This window comes from Zootoca vivipara, chromosome 1, assembly GCF_963506605.1.
Source record: "Zootoca vivipara chromosome 1, rZooViv1.1, whole genome shotgun sequence".
In the NCBI taxonomy this organism is placed as follows: domain Eukaryota; kingdom Metazoa; phylum Chordata; class Lepidosauria; order Squamata; family Lacertidae; genus Zootoca; species Zootoca vivipara.
Genome location: NC_083276.1, coordinates 47,589,279 through 47,608,226, shown reverse-complemented (window position 1 = coordinate 47,608,226; position 18,948 = coordinate 47,589,279). Strand labels below are relative to the sequence as shown.

The following is an 18,948-nucleotide window of genomic DNA, read 5'->3' as shown; positions in this document are numbered from 1 at the left end:
AACTAATACACAATGAGGCAGCTAGACTGGGAGTGGCCACCAGGACCATATAACACCGGTCCTAAAGGATCTTCACTGGCTTCCAGTAGGTTTCTGAGCACAATTCAAAGTGTTGGTGCTGACCTTTAAAGCTCTAAATGGCCTTGACCCTGTATACCTGAAGGAGCATCTCCACGCCATCATTCAGCTTGGACACTGAGGTCCAGCTCTGAGGGCCTTCTGGCAGTTCCCTCGCTGCAAGAAGTGAAACTACAGGGAACCAGACAGAGGGCCTTCTTGGCAGTGGCACCCTCCCTGTGGAACACCCTCCCATCAGATGTCAAGAAGATAAAGAACTACACAGCTTTTAGAAGACATCTGAAGGCAGCCCTGTATTGAGAAGTTTTTAAAGTTTGATGTTTTATTATGTTTTTATATGTACTGGAAGCTGCCCAGAGTGGCTGTGGAAACCCAGCCAGATTGGCAGGATATAAATAAAATCCTCATCCTCAGTTTGAGAGAGTCAAGTTGGTATTATTTGAAGCTGTGAGTCTGTCTTATTTTATAGGATGCAAGTGTGTGCTTTGTCTTACTAATTAGAATTGCTTAGTGATAGGTGTGTGTGCATTCAATGACAATTAGCTAAACTAGAAAAGCGGACATGGAGCAATGGATTCAAACTACAAGAAAGAAGATTCCACCTAAACATTAGGAAGAACCTCCTGACAGTAAGAGCTGTTTGGCAGTGGAATTTGCTACCAAGGAGTGTGGTGGAGTCTCCTTCTTTGAAGGTCTTTAAGCAGAGGCTTGACAGGCATATGTCAAGAATGCTTTGATAGTGTTTCCTGCTTGGCAGGGGGTTGGACTGGATGGCTCTTGTGGTCTCTTCCAACTCTATGATTCTATGATTCAACCCTTGTATTTGCGTCTTGTTTTTAAATACAGAATTTTATTTTTTTAATAAAGTTCAAAAGAAAAGACTAAAAAGAAAACCAGCATATAACAATGCAAAATGAGCACTAGTTAATATTTTATTTTTAGCTCAAAACTCCATATGGCAAAAAGCAGGCAGGCATGGTTATTCTTCTTACCTTAGCTGCTCTGCAGTAGTGCTATGCTTGTAGCGCTTGGGATAGAATTTGTCCAGGACCTGCTGGAGAAGATGCTGCATTTTGGAGTGGGAGGACCTTCCAGGACTTGATGGTACTGGCCGATCTAAGTCTCCATATTCCACCTAAGGGGGGGGATGAAGATAAGTGGTGGGAAATTGTACTAAAATACATCAAAACAAACAATTGTTTGTGCAAGCAATTACCACATTTTTCACTCCATAAGATGCACCTGACCATAAGACGCACTTAGTTTTCAGAGGAGGAAAGGGGGAAAGCAGTTGTGCAGCTCCTTTTGCAAAGAGGAAAAGTCTCGTTTGGGGGGGGGGTCAGCTCACAGTTGTGCAGCTTCTTTTGCAAAGAGGAAAAGCCCAATTTTTAAAGGATCAGCTCAAAGTTATTGAGTTTACTTTGCAAAGGGAAAAAATCCTGTTCAACTCAGTTCTGCAGCTTCTGATAATCTAATCAGCCAGATAATCCAATCAGCCAGTCACATGTTGCTGGGGAAACAAACAGCCTCCCTCTGCAGAACATTCAACAATGGAGGCCTGGGCAAGGGGGCTGGCTGGGAAGGGAGCTAGAGTCCCTTATCTCCCTCCCCGATCTCTTGCAATCAGCTGCTGAGCGGCCTCTTTTCAACACCCCTCTTTCCCTCTTGTTGGTCTTTAGCTCTTTCTTTTAAAAAAAAAAGCACGATCTGCTTTTTGCCCCTGGGCAATTAGGCTCCAGGGACCACACATTTGCTTCATAAGATGCACAGACATTTCCCCTTACTTTTTAGGAGGAAAAAAGTGTGTCTTATGGAGCGAAAAATACGGTAGTGTATGAGTGCTTCTCTCTCTCTCTCTCTCTCTCTCTCTTTCTCTTTCTCTCTCTCTCTCTGTGTGTGTGTGTGTGAATGTGAAAGGCAAGCAACTATCAGAGGCATAACAAATAAAAAGGTAACGTGGAGGCTCTAAACACTAGGCTAGAATTCAGACTAACCACTGGGATCTGCAACAAAAAGTTGCAATAAGGAAAGCTCCTGTTCAGGGTTCTATTGCTCTGTCATGCTTTCTTCCAGGAAAATTCATTCCATTCTCCCTCCCCAGTTTTCTGTTCCTACTCCCTCAAAAACTCAGTTTGTGACAAGTGTTGGATCACCATCTTCGCTAAGCCTAGTCATGTATTGTACTACAGGCAACTCCCCACTTGTGTGGGGATTGTGTTCCTGGCTGCAACATGCGCCAACGGGATGCACGGGAGTCTGCCCCACCCCATTTCACCCCTGCCCCCTTGCAGCACCGAAAACGGCGCTCGTGCCAGTGGTCTTGTGTGTGTCATTCATCAGTGCCTGTATTGTACCCTGCTGTGCTTTACCCTCTTGTAACCTATGCTTTACTGACTTCATCAAGAAAACTTTTAAACCGTGGAGGAGTGGTGACATCACCGAGGCAAGACGACATTTTGATCCAAAATGAAGTCTTCCTCAAATTTTTAACAGCCCCAAGCAGGCTATGAGCTGCAGAATTGGAGGATCACAAAGCAGCACTCTGGACAACTGGTTTTCACTGCCGTCTCAGATCATCGGAGAATCACAAGCCCAAGCAACAGCCAATTCCAATGTGGCTACCAGGGCTCAATGCAGTGGAAAAAACAACCACCCAGAGAGACCAGAAGTTCCATTTGACATGGCAGCTTTAGTTGCCCTAATTAAAAGAACTGCCTGAGGACTGGGGTAAAGCACTGACGCTGCTGAGAGGAGAGATTTTTAAATGCACCCAATCTCAGATGTTTCCACAATAGCTTTTCAAACAATCAAATGATGGGACAATCACTACACCCAAAATTAGCCCTACTATCTTATTTTACTCCTCAGATTAAGAACATAACCAACAAAGACCTTATCCTCCATTTAGCAACTGCAGCTAGATACGTGATTGTTAAAAATCAATGCAAATCTTTTTTGAAGCCTGGATTTTGCAAGTATGGGACATTGTGCATAAGGACAAACTCCATTTCACAGTAAGAAATTGATCAGAGTTGGGGGGAAGACCAGGGGCGTAGCAAGGGGGGGCGATGGGGGCAGGCCGCCGACGCCCCTCCCTGGCCCACCCCTCGCCTCCGCTCGCCATAGCAGGAAGAAGCAAAGCGTGCGCCGAGCAGGTGAGGAAGCAAGCCGTGGAGCGAGGCTTTTTACCGCACGGCTTGGGAGGCATCGTTGCCCTGCCGCCCGGTAAAAAGCCTTGCTCCTGTTTGGCGCACACTTTGATTCTTCCTGCTCCGGCGGGCGAAGGCGAGGGGTGGGCCAGGGAGGGGCATCAGCTCGCGGTTTGCTGGCACCGCCGCTCCAGCGCCGTACGGACGGTGCCGGGATCCGAGTGCTACCGACGCTGCACATGCACACTGCGTAGCGACGTCCCTCCCCCGAATGTGCGTCAGGTTTGCCGCTCCGGGTGCTGGAGCGGCTTCCTACGCGTCTGGGGAAGACTCAACTTTCTGTATGACAGGGTAGCCTTTTATTGACTTTGTTAAGAGAATCAAACATGGTTTTCACCCTCCATCAACTCATGGAGCTTTATGGAGAGACACTTTCATTTGACGGCTAATTTTCTTTCTTTTCTGTACAACTGCTAAGTCCTGTTTTCTTTGTATGAGTATTTTTTTTTTTGCTACTTGAAATTTAAAATTAATAATGATGATGATGATAATAATAATAAAGCAACCACTACTTCCACAGTGAAACCCACTGCAGGATTTGGTTGTGATGCCTATGAATAAATCTTCCTTATGCTGATGGAAACAATAACTTTTAAACCTCCAGTTGTGAACATTTATGAGTTCCAAGTCCAAATAGGAGAGCCAGGACACTGACCAGATCCAGACCTGCTTAGTTTCAGCAAGACAGTGGCTTCATGTGCGTTTGAACCAAACCGTAGCCCTTAGAACCACTACATACTCCAACATGGTACGCAGAGATAGAGAACTTTATAGCAGTCCCATAAAAATATTCAAGCTCTATCTGTAGTTCCACTTATAGCTTGAGGGAGGGCATGTGGTTTTTAGTGACTTTGAACCACCAGTGATCTTATTGCTCAGGCTTCCTCAACCTCGGCCCTCCAGATGTTTTTGGCCTACAACTCCCATGATCCCCAGCTAGCAGGACCATGGTCAGGGATGATGGGAATTGTAATCTTAAAACATCTGGAGGGCTGAGTTTGAGGAAGCCTGTTATTGCTCCTTGACACCCACAAGTATGAAGGTTTGGCCACTCACCTGAGCCATCAAAGCTGCCATTTCCAGAGCCAGCTCCTTATTGACAGGGAATCTCCCACTGGCTATTTCCCCACTAATCTGGAAAGCCAGCAGCAATCGTTCTCGGTCTGTCTCACCTTTTGCTTGGCTCCGGAAATACAACCTAAATGGGTGAAAAATGCCAGAGAGGAAAAAGAAACATGCCAGGCACACCTTAGCACAGCATCTAGACCTTGCTCAATCTAAGTACAATGAGTCTTTACTTACACTTTTAAAGCTAATGTCATATCGGGGAGATTACTCAGGGCACAATCCCCAGGGAAGTTCTCCTGCACAGACCTGCACATCTCCAGTTAATTTCAAGGGAATATGTGGAGGGGAATTGTTTTGGCAGGGACTGATGGGTCACTGTTGCTTACCAGAAAGGAGAAGGGGAAGGGTGGTGTGAATGCACCAGCAGAGCCAATCCAGACAATGTCAGTGCTTTTGCACCACACCAAACTCCCAGCTGCTTTACCAGCTCCCTCCTAGTAAGCAATGGCAGCTCCGCCCCACCCAGTAAGCCACACCTGGTACTTAACAGTTGAATAAAAACAACAGCCCTTTTACATCTGTTTCTCCACCCCAATATACCACATCCAAACGCATTTCTAATAGGACGTGTTGATAAAGTCCCAGTTAAGCAGCCTGAATTGGAACTTCTGCACCCAAATTTCAGTTAGGGGAATTTCCTCAATAATCCCCCCCAATTAATTTCAGTTCTAGGTAAATAGCAGAAGGAAATATAAAGCTGGATCAAACCTTAAACTCCACAAGACATAGAGATGCAATACCAGTCCAAATAAGCAGTGGGCAGTACCTGTTTTTATACGTTAGTTTCACAATTCTCGTGCCACCTTCATATTTTCCAGGATTCAACTCTTTCAGAGCTTGCTCCCACTTTGAAATGACATCACAGATCTTTAAAAGATAGCAATAAAGGAGACTGAATGAGGCTGAAGACAGGTAGAAACTTCATGCTAGGCATGCGTAAAAACTGCACAGGTCATAGGGCAGTACTGCAAACCTGGACTCATTTCAGTGAGACATAAATCCTTATAAAATACTGAAACTTTGCAAAGGATTTAGAAATAAGCAAACTCACTGTGATAATATTTGAACAGGGAACTATTTAGAAGCCATGAAAAACTTTTAACTATTTCATTGGACAACAAGACAAATAAACAAGAGAGTCAGTGCCAACATATTTTCAATTAAATATTTACAGATGTGTTTGCTGTATATATAACAAACAAAATATTCACCTTTCCATCAAAAATAATTCCATATCATTAGTCTAGTTATATAATAATCCTTACTCAATACTAAACTAAATACATGATAATGTACTTAACTCAGTTTATACTCAGTTAATGTGTTGTGGGAGGGGCGGTTATTGTTTTGTTTTGTTTTGTTTTTTGGGTTATGTATTTTGTGTTCTCATCATCTGAGGCCCTTGTTCATGTGCCGCCTCCACACATAGCTGCCAAGTTATCCCTTTTTTAAAGGGATTTTCCCTCATGCTGAATAGGCTTCCTTGCGAGAAAAGGGAAAACTTGGCAGCTATGCCTCCACAAGATGTCCAGAGGGTGGCAACACGAGAACAGGCCTTTTCTGCAGTGGCTCCCCGCTTGTAGAATGCTCTCCCCAGTGAGGCTCACCTAGCATGCCAGGCAAAAACGTTCATCTTCTCCCATACCTTTGGCCAATTAAACAATCTATTGACTTTTAAACTGTGTGTGGCAGAGTTATTGCTTTTGTTTGTTACTGTACTATGTGTTTTTGTGTTGTACTAGTTGGCCCTGCCACGCGTTGCGGTGGCTCAGTTTGTTAAATGAAGCCCCCACTTCAGACTCCCTTCACCTTCAGAGTCCCCGTTTGTTGTGTGTTATGTTTACATAGGCGCATCCCTGTGTCTCCCCCCACCCTGTTCTGTCCCTCCTCCCCCATCCCCCGGTTCATCCCTGTAATTGGGCCCACCCTGTCCCAATCTATGACCTATTTGGCTCCCCCATCCCCCACCCAGGCAGGCCCCTATCTCCACTTGGCCTAGTCTGGAAAGTGGCCTAGTCTGCAAAGCCGAGGTGAGATACTGTGGAGAGGGCAGGTTTCATCCCTGTGTCTCCCCCCACCCTAGTCTGACCAATTACCTATCCCTGCCCCCTATTCAGCCCCCCACCCCCCCAGGCAGGCCCCTACCTCCACTTGGCCTAGTCTGCTGCGGCCTATTCAGTCTGCTGGGCAATGCTGGGCCTTGTTGCTGCAAAAGGCCCGTTTTCAGTTGCTTGCTGTAGAATTTTGTGATGTCATCTGGTGGCACGGCTTTGGAGGCAGCAGGGAGTGATCTGTCTTTCTATTGGATGCTGTTGGAGTCTTCAGAACTTCTGCTGGTGATGTATAATTTGGGCGCCACTTTTGTGTGTGTTTAATCATTATTTTTAGGTGCGAAAGGTGTGCTTTTTTGGAATTTTTTTTACGCCAGATGGGCAAGGTACACTTTGCCCTAATTTGTTGGAATTCAGTTCAGTGGTTACAGTGAAAGGCTGGGACATCCGCACATGCAGTGGGAACATTAAATATATATAAGAAACTGCCCTGCGATCTTCAGATGAAGGGTGCTATAGAAATTTAATTAATAATAATAATAATAAATAATAATGAGTAATCATGCGTAATCACCTTCATAGGGCCTTGTAGGCAGTGTTCTAGATCCCTACCAGAAGGATCGTCTGTAAATAGGTAAAACCCTGAGTTGGACGACAGCCTCATTCCTGTCTCCTGGTTCAGCCGCTGCAAGAACTCATCCACGGTAGACGAGCCATCAAAGCCTACCACCTGAAATGAAAGTGTTGAGAAACCATCATGAAGACAAAATCATTGCTGATGGGTGAGCACATGGACATAGTTTAGCTGTACAGATCCATCGGAAAGCATAACCCATGGCAAATTCTGTACTGAGGCGGAAGAGGACATAATGAGTCATCTCACCCAGCCTTGAAATCTTCTGAGTGTAAAGTCACCCAGCCCTCTTGTCTCACCTGGTAGGTTCCATTCATGAAGTGTACTGGGATGCTGAAGGGGAGTGAGTGGTGGTAGGGATTCCTCAGCAAAATGGACACGACCTCCATTCGGGAAGGTCTAGCTTCTCGCTCTCCAGCTTTCAAAGTGCGCTCCATTGATCTTCGGCAGTAGATGGCATACTTGCCTATTTCGGTTCTAAATCACAGAAGCCGGGGGGTGGGGAGTAAAATATGTTTCAGAAACACCCATTTCATTACTGCGATTATTGCTTTTTCAATAACCATCATGCTATTGTTTAGGGAGGCTTTTAATGTTTAATAGATTATTGTATTTTATTTTTCTGTTGAAAGCCGCCCAGAGTGGCTGGGGAAACCCAGCCAGATGGGTGGGGTATAAATAAATTATTATTATTATTATTATTATACATCACCAGGGGTTCCAGGCGCTCACCCAGGGTCAGTGTTTCCTTTTGGAAATGAGGCACAGCAGAGACTGTGGTGTTTTTATGATATATGGTTTATTTACACATATATGCAACCTGAGCCTGCAGTGGAAGGGTTCACAGCATTAACACTCCCAAATGGTATTGTTTCTCCCATAGCCGCAGCCATGGATTCAAAATTAAACATTTCTTCTGCTAGCGAGAATAAGTTGAATCCTGTCCTATTAGAGCCATTCATAAAAACTGACTCCAGTTTAACCCAGACAAGACAAGCTCTTCACCTGGGGTCTGCATGCTGCTGTAGGTGATGCTTGAGATACCAAAGGAAATGGTGCTGAGGCAGGAAGAGAGGAGCGCAAAGAGCTAGTAATTGCCAGCACTGTGAAGAAAAACAGGGTTACAGTGAATAAAGCCACCATTTCTGTTGTCCCTGCCGTTTATTCTCTAGACAAAAATATCATCTACCCAATTCTCATGGATGGTTGATTCACACATCACAAATGCTACCTAAGCAATAGTTTTGAGGGAGGGAGCCAGTTTTACAAAGGATATACAGTGGTACCTCGCAAGACGAATGCCTTGCGCAACGAAAAACTCGCAAGACGAAAGCGTTTTGCGATCTTTTTGTTGACTCGCAAGATGATGTTTTCTGTGGCTGCGCTTCACAAGACAAATTCCCCCCCCCCCCTGCTTACATTGGAAAACCGCAAGGCGAAATTTTCGCAATACAAAATGACTCGTGGAACAAATTAATTTTTTCTTGCGAGACTGTATACTAGTGTAAATAGATACAACTCTATCAGGGGAGCAGCAATTTGCTGAGGTTGCTTGCCTGGGTGCCCTTACTTTTAAAAATATGCTTAAGCTCCCATCAAACATGAAGAAGCCTTACTACAAGGACTTCATTCCACCACTATCAGACCAGTATAAGGTCTAAGCTAGGGATTAGGTGAGTAGATCTGTAGTCAGGTTTTCTGAGGCACTGATCGACCACTTTTCAGTGTCACTGTGAAGGCTTGCATTCTATATCCAGTGGAGCTGAATGAGTACCTGTCCTGACTTTACCTTTTCAGTTATCATTTCTCAGGCTTTGTCTGCATGTTACCCTTCTGCAGGGAATCAAACTACTTATCACACATGACCAAAAAAGGGGAAAAAAGGCTTCTGTGGAAATAAAAACAATTGCCTCCAGTGCAAATGTAAACATGTTAAGAAGTTCTCTGTTAATAAGTCATTTAAATTCAGATGTGGCAATTGGCACCTTGAACAGTGGAACATTCACCTGGATGACGGAGTGATTCTGAGCTTCTCTGCTGGTCTGTTTGACTAACTGACAATAGATTTCATTCTGTAGCTCACTGTGAGTCAGGCAGACCTGGAGTGCTGTCTGAGCCAGGGTCACATGATAATCAATAGATGGAGCTTCCACAGGAATGTTGATAAACAGCTGGCAAGACTGATAAGGGGGGGGGGGTGGATGGAGAACAGAAGTACATTAACTGAGATGTACTTCATTAAATTTTCCTCACAACCATTAACAAGTTTATCATACAACAACGATGACTACAGTGGAACCTCGGTTTCCGAACGTAATCCATTTTGGAAGTCGAACCGACTTCTGAAACGTTCAAATACCGAGGATCAAAGGGCTGGTTGCAAAGTCAATGGGAAAAAATGAAAAACGCAGCTTGGAAGCTGTTTAACTTCCGAGGCGCATTAGAAAACAGAAGCATTCACTTCCGGGTTTTCGGTGTTTGGCTTCCGAAACTTTTGGCAGCCGAGACATTCAAAAACCAAGGTTTGACTGTATTTAGATAAGGCCATCAGCATGCACTGTGCTTTACAGAAGAGATTACAAGATGACATGTCCCTGCCCCAAGGAACTTACAATTCAGTATATGGCACAGGAAGTGTAGTAGAGGCAGGGGCTTAACAGGGAAACATGTGGTTGTTTCAGTTGCACATGCTACTGCGTTACACTCTGTAGGGCATAGGAACTAGGGGACTGTGTCAAAGGCTTCATGAAAAGGGTATTGAGGGATTTGAATTAAGCAAGATAATGGGCATCGTAGGTGTTCCAAAAGGCAGTTCTAAGATTACGGGGCAGCAAGAGAGAAAGGGAAGAGTTTTAAATTGCTTTTATAACTCTAATGGGCCTGTTGCAAACTCGAGTCTCCCTTTCATCTGTCTTCAAAAAAATAATAATGCTTGAATAGTATTATTTGGAGAGCCGTCTCTGTAAATACCTTGAAGAGTTTGAGGGCCTCTGTCTGCAGTGCTTCTGAAGGCAGAGTGGTGAGGGAAGCCTGCAGCCCCTCTTTGCTGTAACACAGCATAGGATGTTTCCACAAGGGAGAATCTGAAGGACAAAGCTAGTTAGACGCTGCATGGGGCAAGGGATATTGCAAAGGAATATTAAAACTCTGGCAAATGAATCAAAAGTTGACAGCACCACACTACTTCATCAGCATATTTGGACTTAGAGCCATTCAGCACAGTTAGAAAATAGCACAAAGTACAGCCCTCCTGGGGCCATCCCATTTCAAAATGCAGGTGGGGAACTATGTGCTTGAATTTTCTGCCATGTTAAAAACTCTAACAGAAATGCAGGACATGGGGGAGAAGGCCAGGCTACAATCCTACTCCCAGACTTGCTAGGTTTCAACATGCAGGGAGTTTTGTTACAGAATATCTTTTAAACATAGGCATTCACCTGCATTCTCAAGCAATGTGCCATGAGCATGTAGATCAGCCCTAACTTTTCACAACACAACAGCAAACAGGCTACTTGTAGAAAGGTCTCATTTCAGTTGTGAGGAGAGCACCATTTAGTCTTTTAATCTTCTATAGTCCTGCCAACCTAGCAGTTCGAAAGCACGTCAAAGTGCAAGTAGATAAATAGATCTGGTGGGAAAGTAAACGGCGTTTCCATGTGCTGCTCTGGTTCACCAGAAAGCAGCTTAGTCATGTTGGCCACATGACCCGGAAGCTGTACACTGGCTCCCTCGGCCAGTAAAGCAAGATGAGCACCATAATCCCAGAGTCGTCTGCGACTGGACCTAATGGTCAGGGGTCCCTTTACCTTTACCTTTTATATAATATACTGTGTTTAATTAAGGCTCTGTTACTCCACGTCTAGCCAGGGCAAGGATGGGAGCAGAACTGTCTTTAGAGTCTATTTTGTTGGATTTTGCACATTCATTGTGCCTGCTCACCACTGTGGAGGTGTCATAAGAGGAAAAAAAGTATCTATCTGCCAGAACATTTCCAATTCCTGTGCTTCAAAATTGTCTGTTACAACCTTGGATCAGGAGGAGGGGAAGCCACCATGTTGACAAATTGCAACAACTCAACAAGCTCTTTGGGAAAAAACTATTTTCCTTTCTACTTACTTGGGTCTCCTTCTGCGTCTAGTAGCTTCCCAATCAGCTGCTCATAAGCAGTGCCTGCCTTTGCACTGCTACTTCCTGCTGCTACTGTCAGATGGTACAACCAGGTATCCTTGGAATAAAAGGGCAAAGAAGACTGAGCTGAAAATCTCATAGGATCAACCTAAGAACTTTAAACATATAGCGTACCATCTGGGTGTATCCGTCTCCAGCATATGCAGCTTGTTTCTCAGTCTATAACAGAGACGCACTCCTTCCCTCATACCTGGAGGGAAGTTATACTTTGCAAGCACTAAAACTGCAAAGATTTTGTACCTGGGAAGATATGATTGTCACATTTTCCCAGCAAAGCATATCATACTCAATGAGCCCTCCCATGAATATGTAATAGAATAGGTACATTTTAAATAATAAATTCTAAATAACAGAATTTATTATTTAAAATGCATCTATTCTATAATGCGGTTTATTATTATTTTCCTAAATACCTTCTCCTGTTTGGTACGAATGAGTAGGTAGGTGGGACTCTGCTCCGGAGGGTGAATAACCAGGGTGCAATGTGAAGAAAATAGCCCCCCACCATTAGCTTCATAATCTCCATCAGAATCACAGGAGCGATCCACTTCTTCCACCTTTGATTCCCGCAAGTGCAAATGGCCAAGGGGGCACTGAGAAAAGAAAGCCAAACAGGTTAAGCTGCATGGCAGAAAATACATCTGTGCATTAAATCAGTAAATGATAATGCAAACAGGAGGTTACAGGCTGTGTAAGGAGCTATTGGCTAGGACTGATGAGAAAAATGCTGAATATAAAAGAGGATAAAAAATACCTTGTCTTCCTGACTGCGATAATAGTAAAATGTTTTTCCAATCAGCGCACACCAAACCAGCTTGGAGTGTCCATATTTCACCTGCAGAAACAGCCCAGGAATAAAAAGATTTTCTTTCAACTTGTTTGCATGGGTTCATTCATTTTTCTGGAAAAATTAGAATCACACACACACACACACTTTTCTATCTTTCTCCCTTTTTGATAAAAAAACAATGACTATTGTGTTTTGAAATATAGTTCTGAAGATCTACAAAGGAAAGGATATTCTGCTTCCTATTAAAGATTCTTCAATTTAAATTCTTGTTTAGTATAAGACACTGTTGAGTTTAATCGTATTCCTACTTAGACCAACTTGGTTTGGCTGTCTAGGTTTAAATTCCAACCTGTAGAAACTGCTGTACTAAAACACTGCTTCAAACCTTGGGCAGGGAATAGGGGATGTCCAACCACCATGTAGGAAAGAGGATCGTGTCAAAATTTCCCCAACCAGCTACATGGAGAAGCCCTGGTCTGCTTAAGACAGTAGAACCTTGCTCTGAGGAGGTTTTTATTTTGGCTGTCTTCAGGCTGCTACAGTATACAGTGGTACCTCTACTTACGAATTTAATGCGTTCCGAACACACATTTGTAAGTCGAAAAATTAGTCGAATCCCATAGGAATGCATTGGGAGAAAAAATTCGTAAGTCGAAGCAACCCTATCTAAAAATCCGTAAGTAGAAAAAATCCTATCTAAACTGCATCCAAGATGGCGGACGGAGCTCCATTTGTAAGTAGAAAAAATCGTAAGTAGAGTTACCGTGTTTCCCCTTTTTTAATACGTAGCCATAAAGTAAGCCATGGCAGCATTTTTTAGGAGTTGCTATATCTAAGACACCCCCCGAAAATAAGACATACCTCTCATACCATATACAGCGAGACCGCCAAGCGCCCCAGCCAGCCAGCGGGACCCAGCCAGCCAGCGGGGCCTGGAACCAGCTGCTGCAGCGGCGAGCCACCTGCCGGAACAGGCGGCTGCAGAGTGGAGCGCTCTGCAGCGCCCAGCAGCGCCGTGTGGAGCGCCCAGCCAGCGGCCTGGCCTCTTCCTGGCCCGGCCGACGAGGCCTGCCGCCCCGCCGCCGGAACAGGCGGCTGCAGAGTGGAGCGCTCCGCAGCGCCGAGCGCTCGGAACGTCCAGCAGCACCGGGCGGAGTGCCCAGCCAGAGCGGCGAGGCAGAGCAGCGGCCGGAGGCCCGCTGGACCTTCTGCACCACCGGAACGTTGTGGGCCGCATGGCCCGAGGCAGAGCGGCGGCGGGAGCCCCGCTGGCCCTGCCAGAGTGACGGGCGGCGGCGGGAGCCCTGCTGGCCCCATCCGCGCCGCCGGAACGTTGTGGGCCGCATGGCCCAAGGCAGAGCGGCGGCAGGAGCCCCGCTGGCCCTGCCAGGGTGACGGGCGGCGTCGGGAGCCCTGCTGGCCCCATCCGCGCCACCGGAATGTTGTGGGCCGCATGGCCCAAGGCAGAGCGGTGGCGGGAGGCTCGCGGGTCCTTCTGTGGCGCCGGGGTGCGGACGGCGGCGGAAGCGCTGCTGGCCCCTTCCGCTCTGCTGGAGCGGCATGGGCTGCATGGCCCGCCGCCGGAATTTTGTGGGCAGGGAAGCGGGAGGCAGGCAGGCGGGCGGGCTGGGCGATGGGCCCGTGGCTGTGCTCGGCGGGGCCGGTAGTGAGCTCAACGCTGGCCTGCACCAGGGGCTCCGGCTCAGTCCGCTGCCGGCGCACGGCGCCTCGTCGTGGCCGGGATCTGGGTCATGGTTAGGTGAGTGCCCTCCACTCCCATAGCGGCGCCCGGGACGAGGCTGCCTCTGAGCATGCACAGAGAGACACCCCCTTCACATCCCCCCCGCCAGTCCAGTGCCGGGGAAAAGGCGTCTTGGAAAACCGGGGTGGGTTTATAGCTGGGGATGGGGTGGTCTCTGAGCATGCACAAAGTGTCTCCCTCACCGCTGCCTTTGCTCTTTTTTCCTTGTCTCTTTTCAAAGGAAGTTGCTCCCCAGGGTGGGTCCATAATAAAAATGGTAATAAAAATTTAAGACATCCCCTGAAAATAAGACACCTTGTGTTTTTTTGAGGAAAAAAAGTTATAAGACGGTGTCTTAAAAAAGGGGAAACACGGTATTTGTAAGTAGAGGTACCACTGTACTCAGCAAAGCTTCAGCCAAAGCTCTTCTGCTCAGCCCACACCTGAGAGACGAGATGGTGATGAACTAACCTATCAATTAACTAATGCAACAGTAGGTTTGTGATCAATGTTGGGATTAATTATTTTGCGTATTTATTGTAGTGGATATTAATCTACCTGTGTTGTCCCACAGCTGTGTTGCATCTCAGCCTTTGCCAACCTGGTGCCCTCCATGTATTTTGGACCACAACTCCCATTAGCTCAATGGTAATTATAGTCCACAGCATCTGAGCAGCAGCAGGTTGGCCACTGTTTCTAGTGCAGATATGCAGTACCTTGGTGAGCCAGCCTTTCACAGTGGGTTTGGCATCGCTAAGGGGGACTTCCGTAGGACTGGTCGCCTGCACCTTCAGGATGTTTTGAAAGACACAAATCCATTCTTCCAGAATGTTAGGAGAGTCAGCTGACAGGAAATAGGTTCGTTTTTCAGTGATGAGCTAAAGGTGAAAGAAATGTTACATGTTGCTACAACCAAGCATGAAGGCTTTTGCCATATTAATGTTCTTACTGCAGTAAATGAGTTGCTTTCTAATGTTCTGGCCACATTCACTAGAACCTTTCAAGGCAAGATAAAAGTCCCTTAGGAACATAATAGAGGCACTATGACTCTTCATCCATTTTATTACCCACATGCACACACATACACAAAGCTAGGAGCTGTTCAGCTATTCCTTCCATTGGCATTGATGAGGTGCCAAAGGGGGCAAAAAGCAGAACTGTGATGCACTCAGATAAATTGTCAGTGTGCTGTTTATTATGACACACACCTCAAAATTTAGTTGCTCCTCAATGCCATTTGAGGATATAAAAATCAGGCTAGGTCAGGGGTCAACAAACTTTTTCAGCGGGGGGCCAGTCCACTGTCCCTCAGACCTTGTGGGAGGCTGGACTATATTTGGGAAAAGAAAAAAAAGAACAAATTCCTATGCCCCACAAATAACCCAGAGATGCATTTTAAATAAAAGCACGCATTCTACTCATGTAAAAACACCTGGCAGGCCCCACAAATAACCCAGAGATGCATTTTTAATAAAAGGACACATTCTACTCATGTAAAAACACGCTGATTCTCGGACCGTCTGCGGGCCGGATGTAGACGGCGATTGGGCTGGATCCAGCCCCCGGGCCTTAGTTTGCCTACCCATGGGCTAGGTGATATCCAGAGACGAACTGGCAGCAGAAGAAATTCCAGCGGCAGCACCGCTCTGCAAGCATTGCAGGAGCACTATCACAAGTTTTGTATAAAGGGGACATAATAATATTACAAGATTCCTGCTGGATAAGGCCAAAGGTCCCTCAAGGTCTAACATCCTGTTCTCACAGTGGCTGACCAGATGCCTACAGGAAGCCCATAGGAAGGACCCAAGTGTGGCAGCACTCTCTCCCCACTTGAGATTTTCAACAACCAGTATCCAGTGGCATAGTGCCTCAGATACAGGAGGCAGAAAATAGCCATCATGAGTATAAGTGATGTAAACAGGAATAAACCTTTGTCAAATATGGCTGATCCTTACAAAATTTTGTGTGATGTGAGAATGTATCTGTATCCTCACATCTTCCCAATTTTGATGACAAATTAAGAGAATGGATATGTGTCCCCTGTTGACATTTCTGATATTTATGCATTTTCTGTTTTTATTTGTGTTTATATTTTATGTATGATGGAATAAAAGACATTCAATTGTTTTTTTTAAAGTATGTGTAATGAATCTGAACAGAACAAAGTGCTGTAATTTAGATGTTTCTGCATTATTGACTGAAGTGCAATAATACTTGGGAGACTTTATAGGAAAGTGGGCTGTGTCAAAACCTTTTTACAGCTTTCTTCAAACATTAAAGGTTAAGTTTACGTTGAGTATTAGGTTTCAGGTCTTCTAGTATATGAACTTAATCTGCCTGATCTTTTCTGCAGGTTTGTCATGACAGGGAAAGTTGTCTCAATTAAAACGTTTTCTCTCCCTGCCAATCTCTGTTAGTGCCCTTTAGACTTCAGAAATAAGAAACAAAGGTCAAAAGCAATGCTCACTTGGAATGTTTGAGATCCTTCACCCCGTATGATCCGGCAAGAAGAATTCAGTTCCACCTGCCCCTGGGGCTTGCAGATGACATCACTCTGGAGAGAGGAAGGAAATGCAAGAGACAATGAACAATAAAATATAAGGGATGGAGAAAAGGTGGGGCACAACCTCCAAGTAACATTTTGCATAAGTGGTTGGTTTACTGTATTCACAGCAGAGAAAGCATCCATGACATGATAATGTTGCTAATAAATATTTTTAAAGTTAGGGCTGAAAGCATGCATTGATCAATAAATTAATCAACAGCCCCCATTTTAGGAGGTGGGACTGTGAGTGATGGTGGTTTTTGTGTGTGTTCTTTGGAGGGAATAATATCTCGATTCTGTTACTGATATTGGGGATAAAAAAACAACATATCAAAGATGGCCAAAGGATGAGTAGTTTATTAAAACTACTGAATATGAGGATTTGCTACTAACTCACCGGGGACTTATAATACATGATCTGTCCATTTCTCAACACAAACCACCGCCTTTTCCATGCCTTCACCTGGTTGCCCATTTTCAGCAAATAGCCAGATTTCTCCAGTGGCTCCTAGATGAAAGAAAACATATTTTCCTGTGCAATGGACAAGGTGCAAACCAGGGCTGGGGAACCTCTTTAGCTGGATTCCTTTGGGATTCCTCCAAGCCCAGAACCCCTCCCCAGTCACATCCCTCTCCCTAGGCCACACCCCTCATCAGCAGGCAAGCACTGGATTTGTTCTATTTGAAAAAGGTTGAGGCTAAGACTGCCCAAAGTCATAGCTGCCAAGTTTTCCCTTTTCTCGCGAGGAAGCCTATTCAGCATAAGGGAAAATCCCTTAAAATAAGGGATAACTTGGCAGCTATGCCCAAAGTGCAGGTGGTGTTGGTGATGGGAGGAATAGCTTACACTGCACACTCCACCATCTGTGGAATAGGATGATGTCCTCTGCAATTTGTGCTCTGGTTCAGAATAATCTTCATCAACGGAGTAGGCATCAGGGGGGATGGCGTAGTCACTCTCCGAGCTTAGCGAAGACATAGAGACACCTGCTAGAAATAAAAAGAACCCAAGAACACGCATGCTTGCTGTTTCAGGAAGACCAAGCTTGCATGCAGAACCAAAACTATTGAAACAGGCTCACAAAATTACCAATCATCTAATAGCCTAATTGTTGTTGTTGTTGTTTAGTCGTTTAGTCGTGTCCGACTCTTCGTGACCCCATTAATAGCCTAATTACCAGTCATCTAATAACCCAAAATTAACATTACTAGCAAAAGACCTTGATTGCAAAGGCAAAACTGACACACCTTTCCCTTAGTGTGTGACCAGTTTGATATGTTCATTTTTTTAGAGCTGAAGCAGCAAGATTTCTGGAGTAACGGAAAGATCGCAGTAAAGTTTATGAACTTTTCACCATATGCTCGGGAGCTGACTTATAATTTATAGCAGATAAAAGATAATCTCTAGACTGGTTTTTTAAAAACACACTTACTTGGCAGTAAGCTCCACTGAAGTGGAAGTGCCTAGAATTGTGCTGATAGTTTTACTACAGTTGAAGCCCCAAGTTCCCTGATGATTCTGGTCTGCTACCTACAGATGCTTTTAAATCATTTTGAAGCTTCTTCTCACAGCAATCCAAAAAGCAATACTGCACGTCCTTCCTCTTACCTCGCTTCACTGCACGAGGACTGCCTGGTATGCTTGTTTTTCTGCATTCAGATCCTGCATTGGAGGTTCTGAAGCTCGCATGAGAGCTGCAGTCATCATCAGAGCCGGAGGACTCGTCTAAGAAAGGAACGTTGCTGATTTGGGTAGCTTTCTGAAAAACAAGCCACCAAAGTCAGGATGAAAGGTAACATAGGCATCACAGTTCACAAGAACCTTTTGTAAACTGCCTTGAGGTTTTTTGTTTTGTTCTTACAGTCAAGCAGCATATACTTTTTACGGGGGAAAAAAGAGCTAGCACAAGAAAACCGGTTACATTGTTCTGTCTCTACACTCTGCCCCTAGATCAAAACAAGCAAGCCCCTATAGTTGTTCATTTCATTATCCATGCCCTAGAGAAGGCATAGGCAAACTCGGCCCTCCAGATGTTTTGAGACTACAATTCCCATCAACACACTGGTCCTGTTAGCTAGGGATGATGGGAGTTGTAGTCCCAAAACATCTGGAGGGTCGAGTTTGCCTATGCCTGCCCTAGAGAAACATATCACCACTACCAATGGCAATTAGGGTTAGGGAAAAAAGACAGAAGCTTAGGAAGGAGAGATACGCATGATTCCTGCTTGAATCCAAGGCTGTGGGCTATGGGAGAAGCAAGACCTTCTTGTGGTGTTAATGCTGTGAGCACCTCCATCGTAGGCTCAGGTTGTATATATGTGTAAATAAACCGTGTATCTTCAAGACACTACAGTCTCTGCTGTCCCTCATTCTGAGGAAACTGTAAGCACCTGGAACCCCTGGAACCCTGCACTGCTTGGAGATTGGGTTGGCGTGGAACAACACCATCTTATATTAGTATTTAACAGGTTGTGGTGGAAAAAGTATCTCACAGGGGATCAAAAAGTAAGCCCGCTCTGCCCCTTCCCATGATGTCTTTATGCTATTTTGGGCCTATTTCTGGGTTCAGCGCCATGCACGCGC

At 45.3% G+C, this 18,948-nt stretch overlaps 1 protein-coding gene across 5 annotated transcripts in view; it reads right to left on the bottom strand.

Moving 5' to 3' along the window:
- PLEKHH1 (pleckstrin homology, MyTH4 and FERM domain containing H1) overlaps positions 1-18,948 on the bottom strand; it is a 53,715-nt gene that overhangs the window by 9,122 nt on the left and 25,645 nt on the right. For 3 of the 5 annotated variants that reach the window (XM_035113737.2, XM_035113746.2, XM_060273934.1), the window contains exons 10-25: positions 17,974-18,124; positions 17,212-17,354; positions 16,762-16,872; positions 16,287-16,373; positions 14,536-14,697; positions 12,043-12,123; positions 11,702-11,881; positions 11,217-11,325; positions 10,071-10,183; positions 9,107-9,280; positions 8,106-8,203; positions 7,400-7,577; positions 7,041-7,196; positions 5,182-5,282; positions 4,344-4,485; positions 1,071-1,213 (exon numbers count right to left, since the gene is read on the bottom strand). In XM_035113737.2, the coding sequence (XP_034969628.1) occupies positions 1,071-1,213; positions 4,344-4,485; positions 5,182-5,282; positions 7,041-7,196; positions 7,400-7,577; positions 8,106-8,203; positions 9,107-9,280; positions 10,071-10,183; positions 11,217-11,325; positions 11,702-11,881; positions 12,043-12,123; positions 14,536-14,697; positions 16,287-16,373; positions 16,762-16,872; positions 17,212-17,354; positions 17,974-18,124 (2,129 nt within the window). The remainder of the gene's footprint in view (positions 1-1,070; positions 1,214-4,343; positions 4,486-5,181; positions 5,283-7,040; positions 7,197-7,399; positions 7,578-8,105; positions 8,204-9,106; positions 9,281-10,070; positions 10,184-11,216; positions 11,326-11,701; positions 11,882-12,042; positions 12,124-14,535; positions 14,698-16,286; positions 16,374-16,761; positions 16,873-17,211; positions 17,355-17,973; positions 18,125-18,948) is intronic. The other 2 variants (XM_060273939.1, XM_060273956.1) reach the window with 1 other exon arrangement.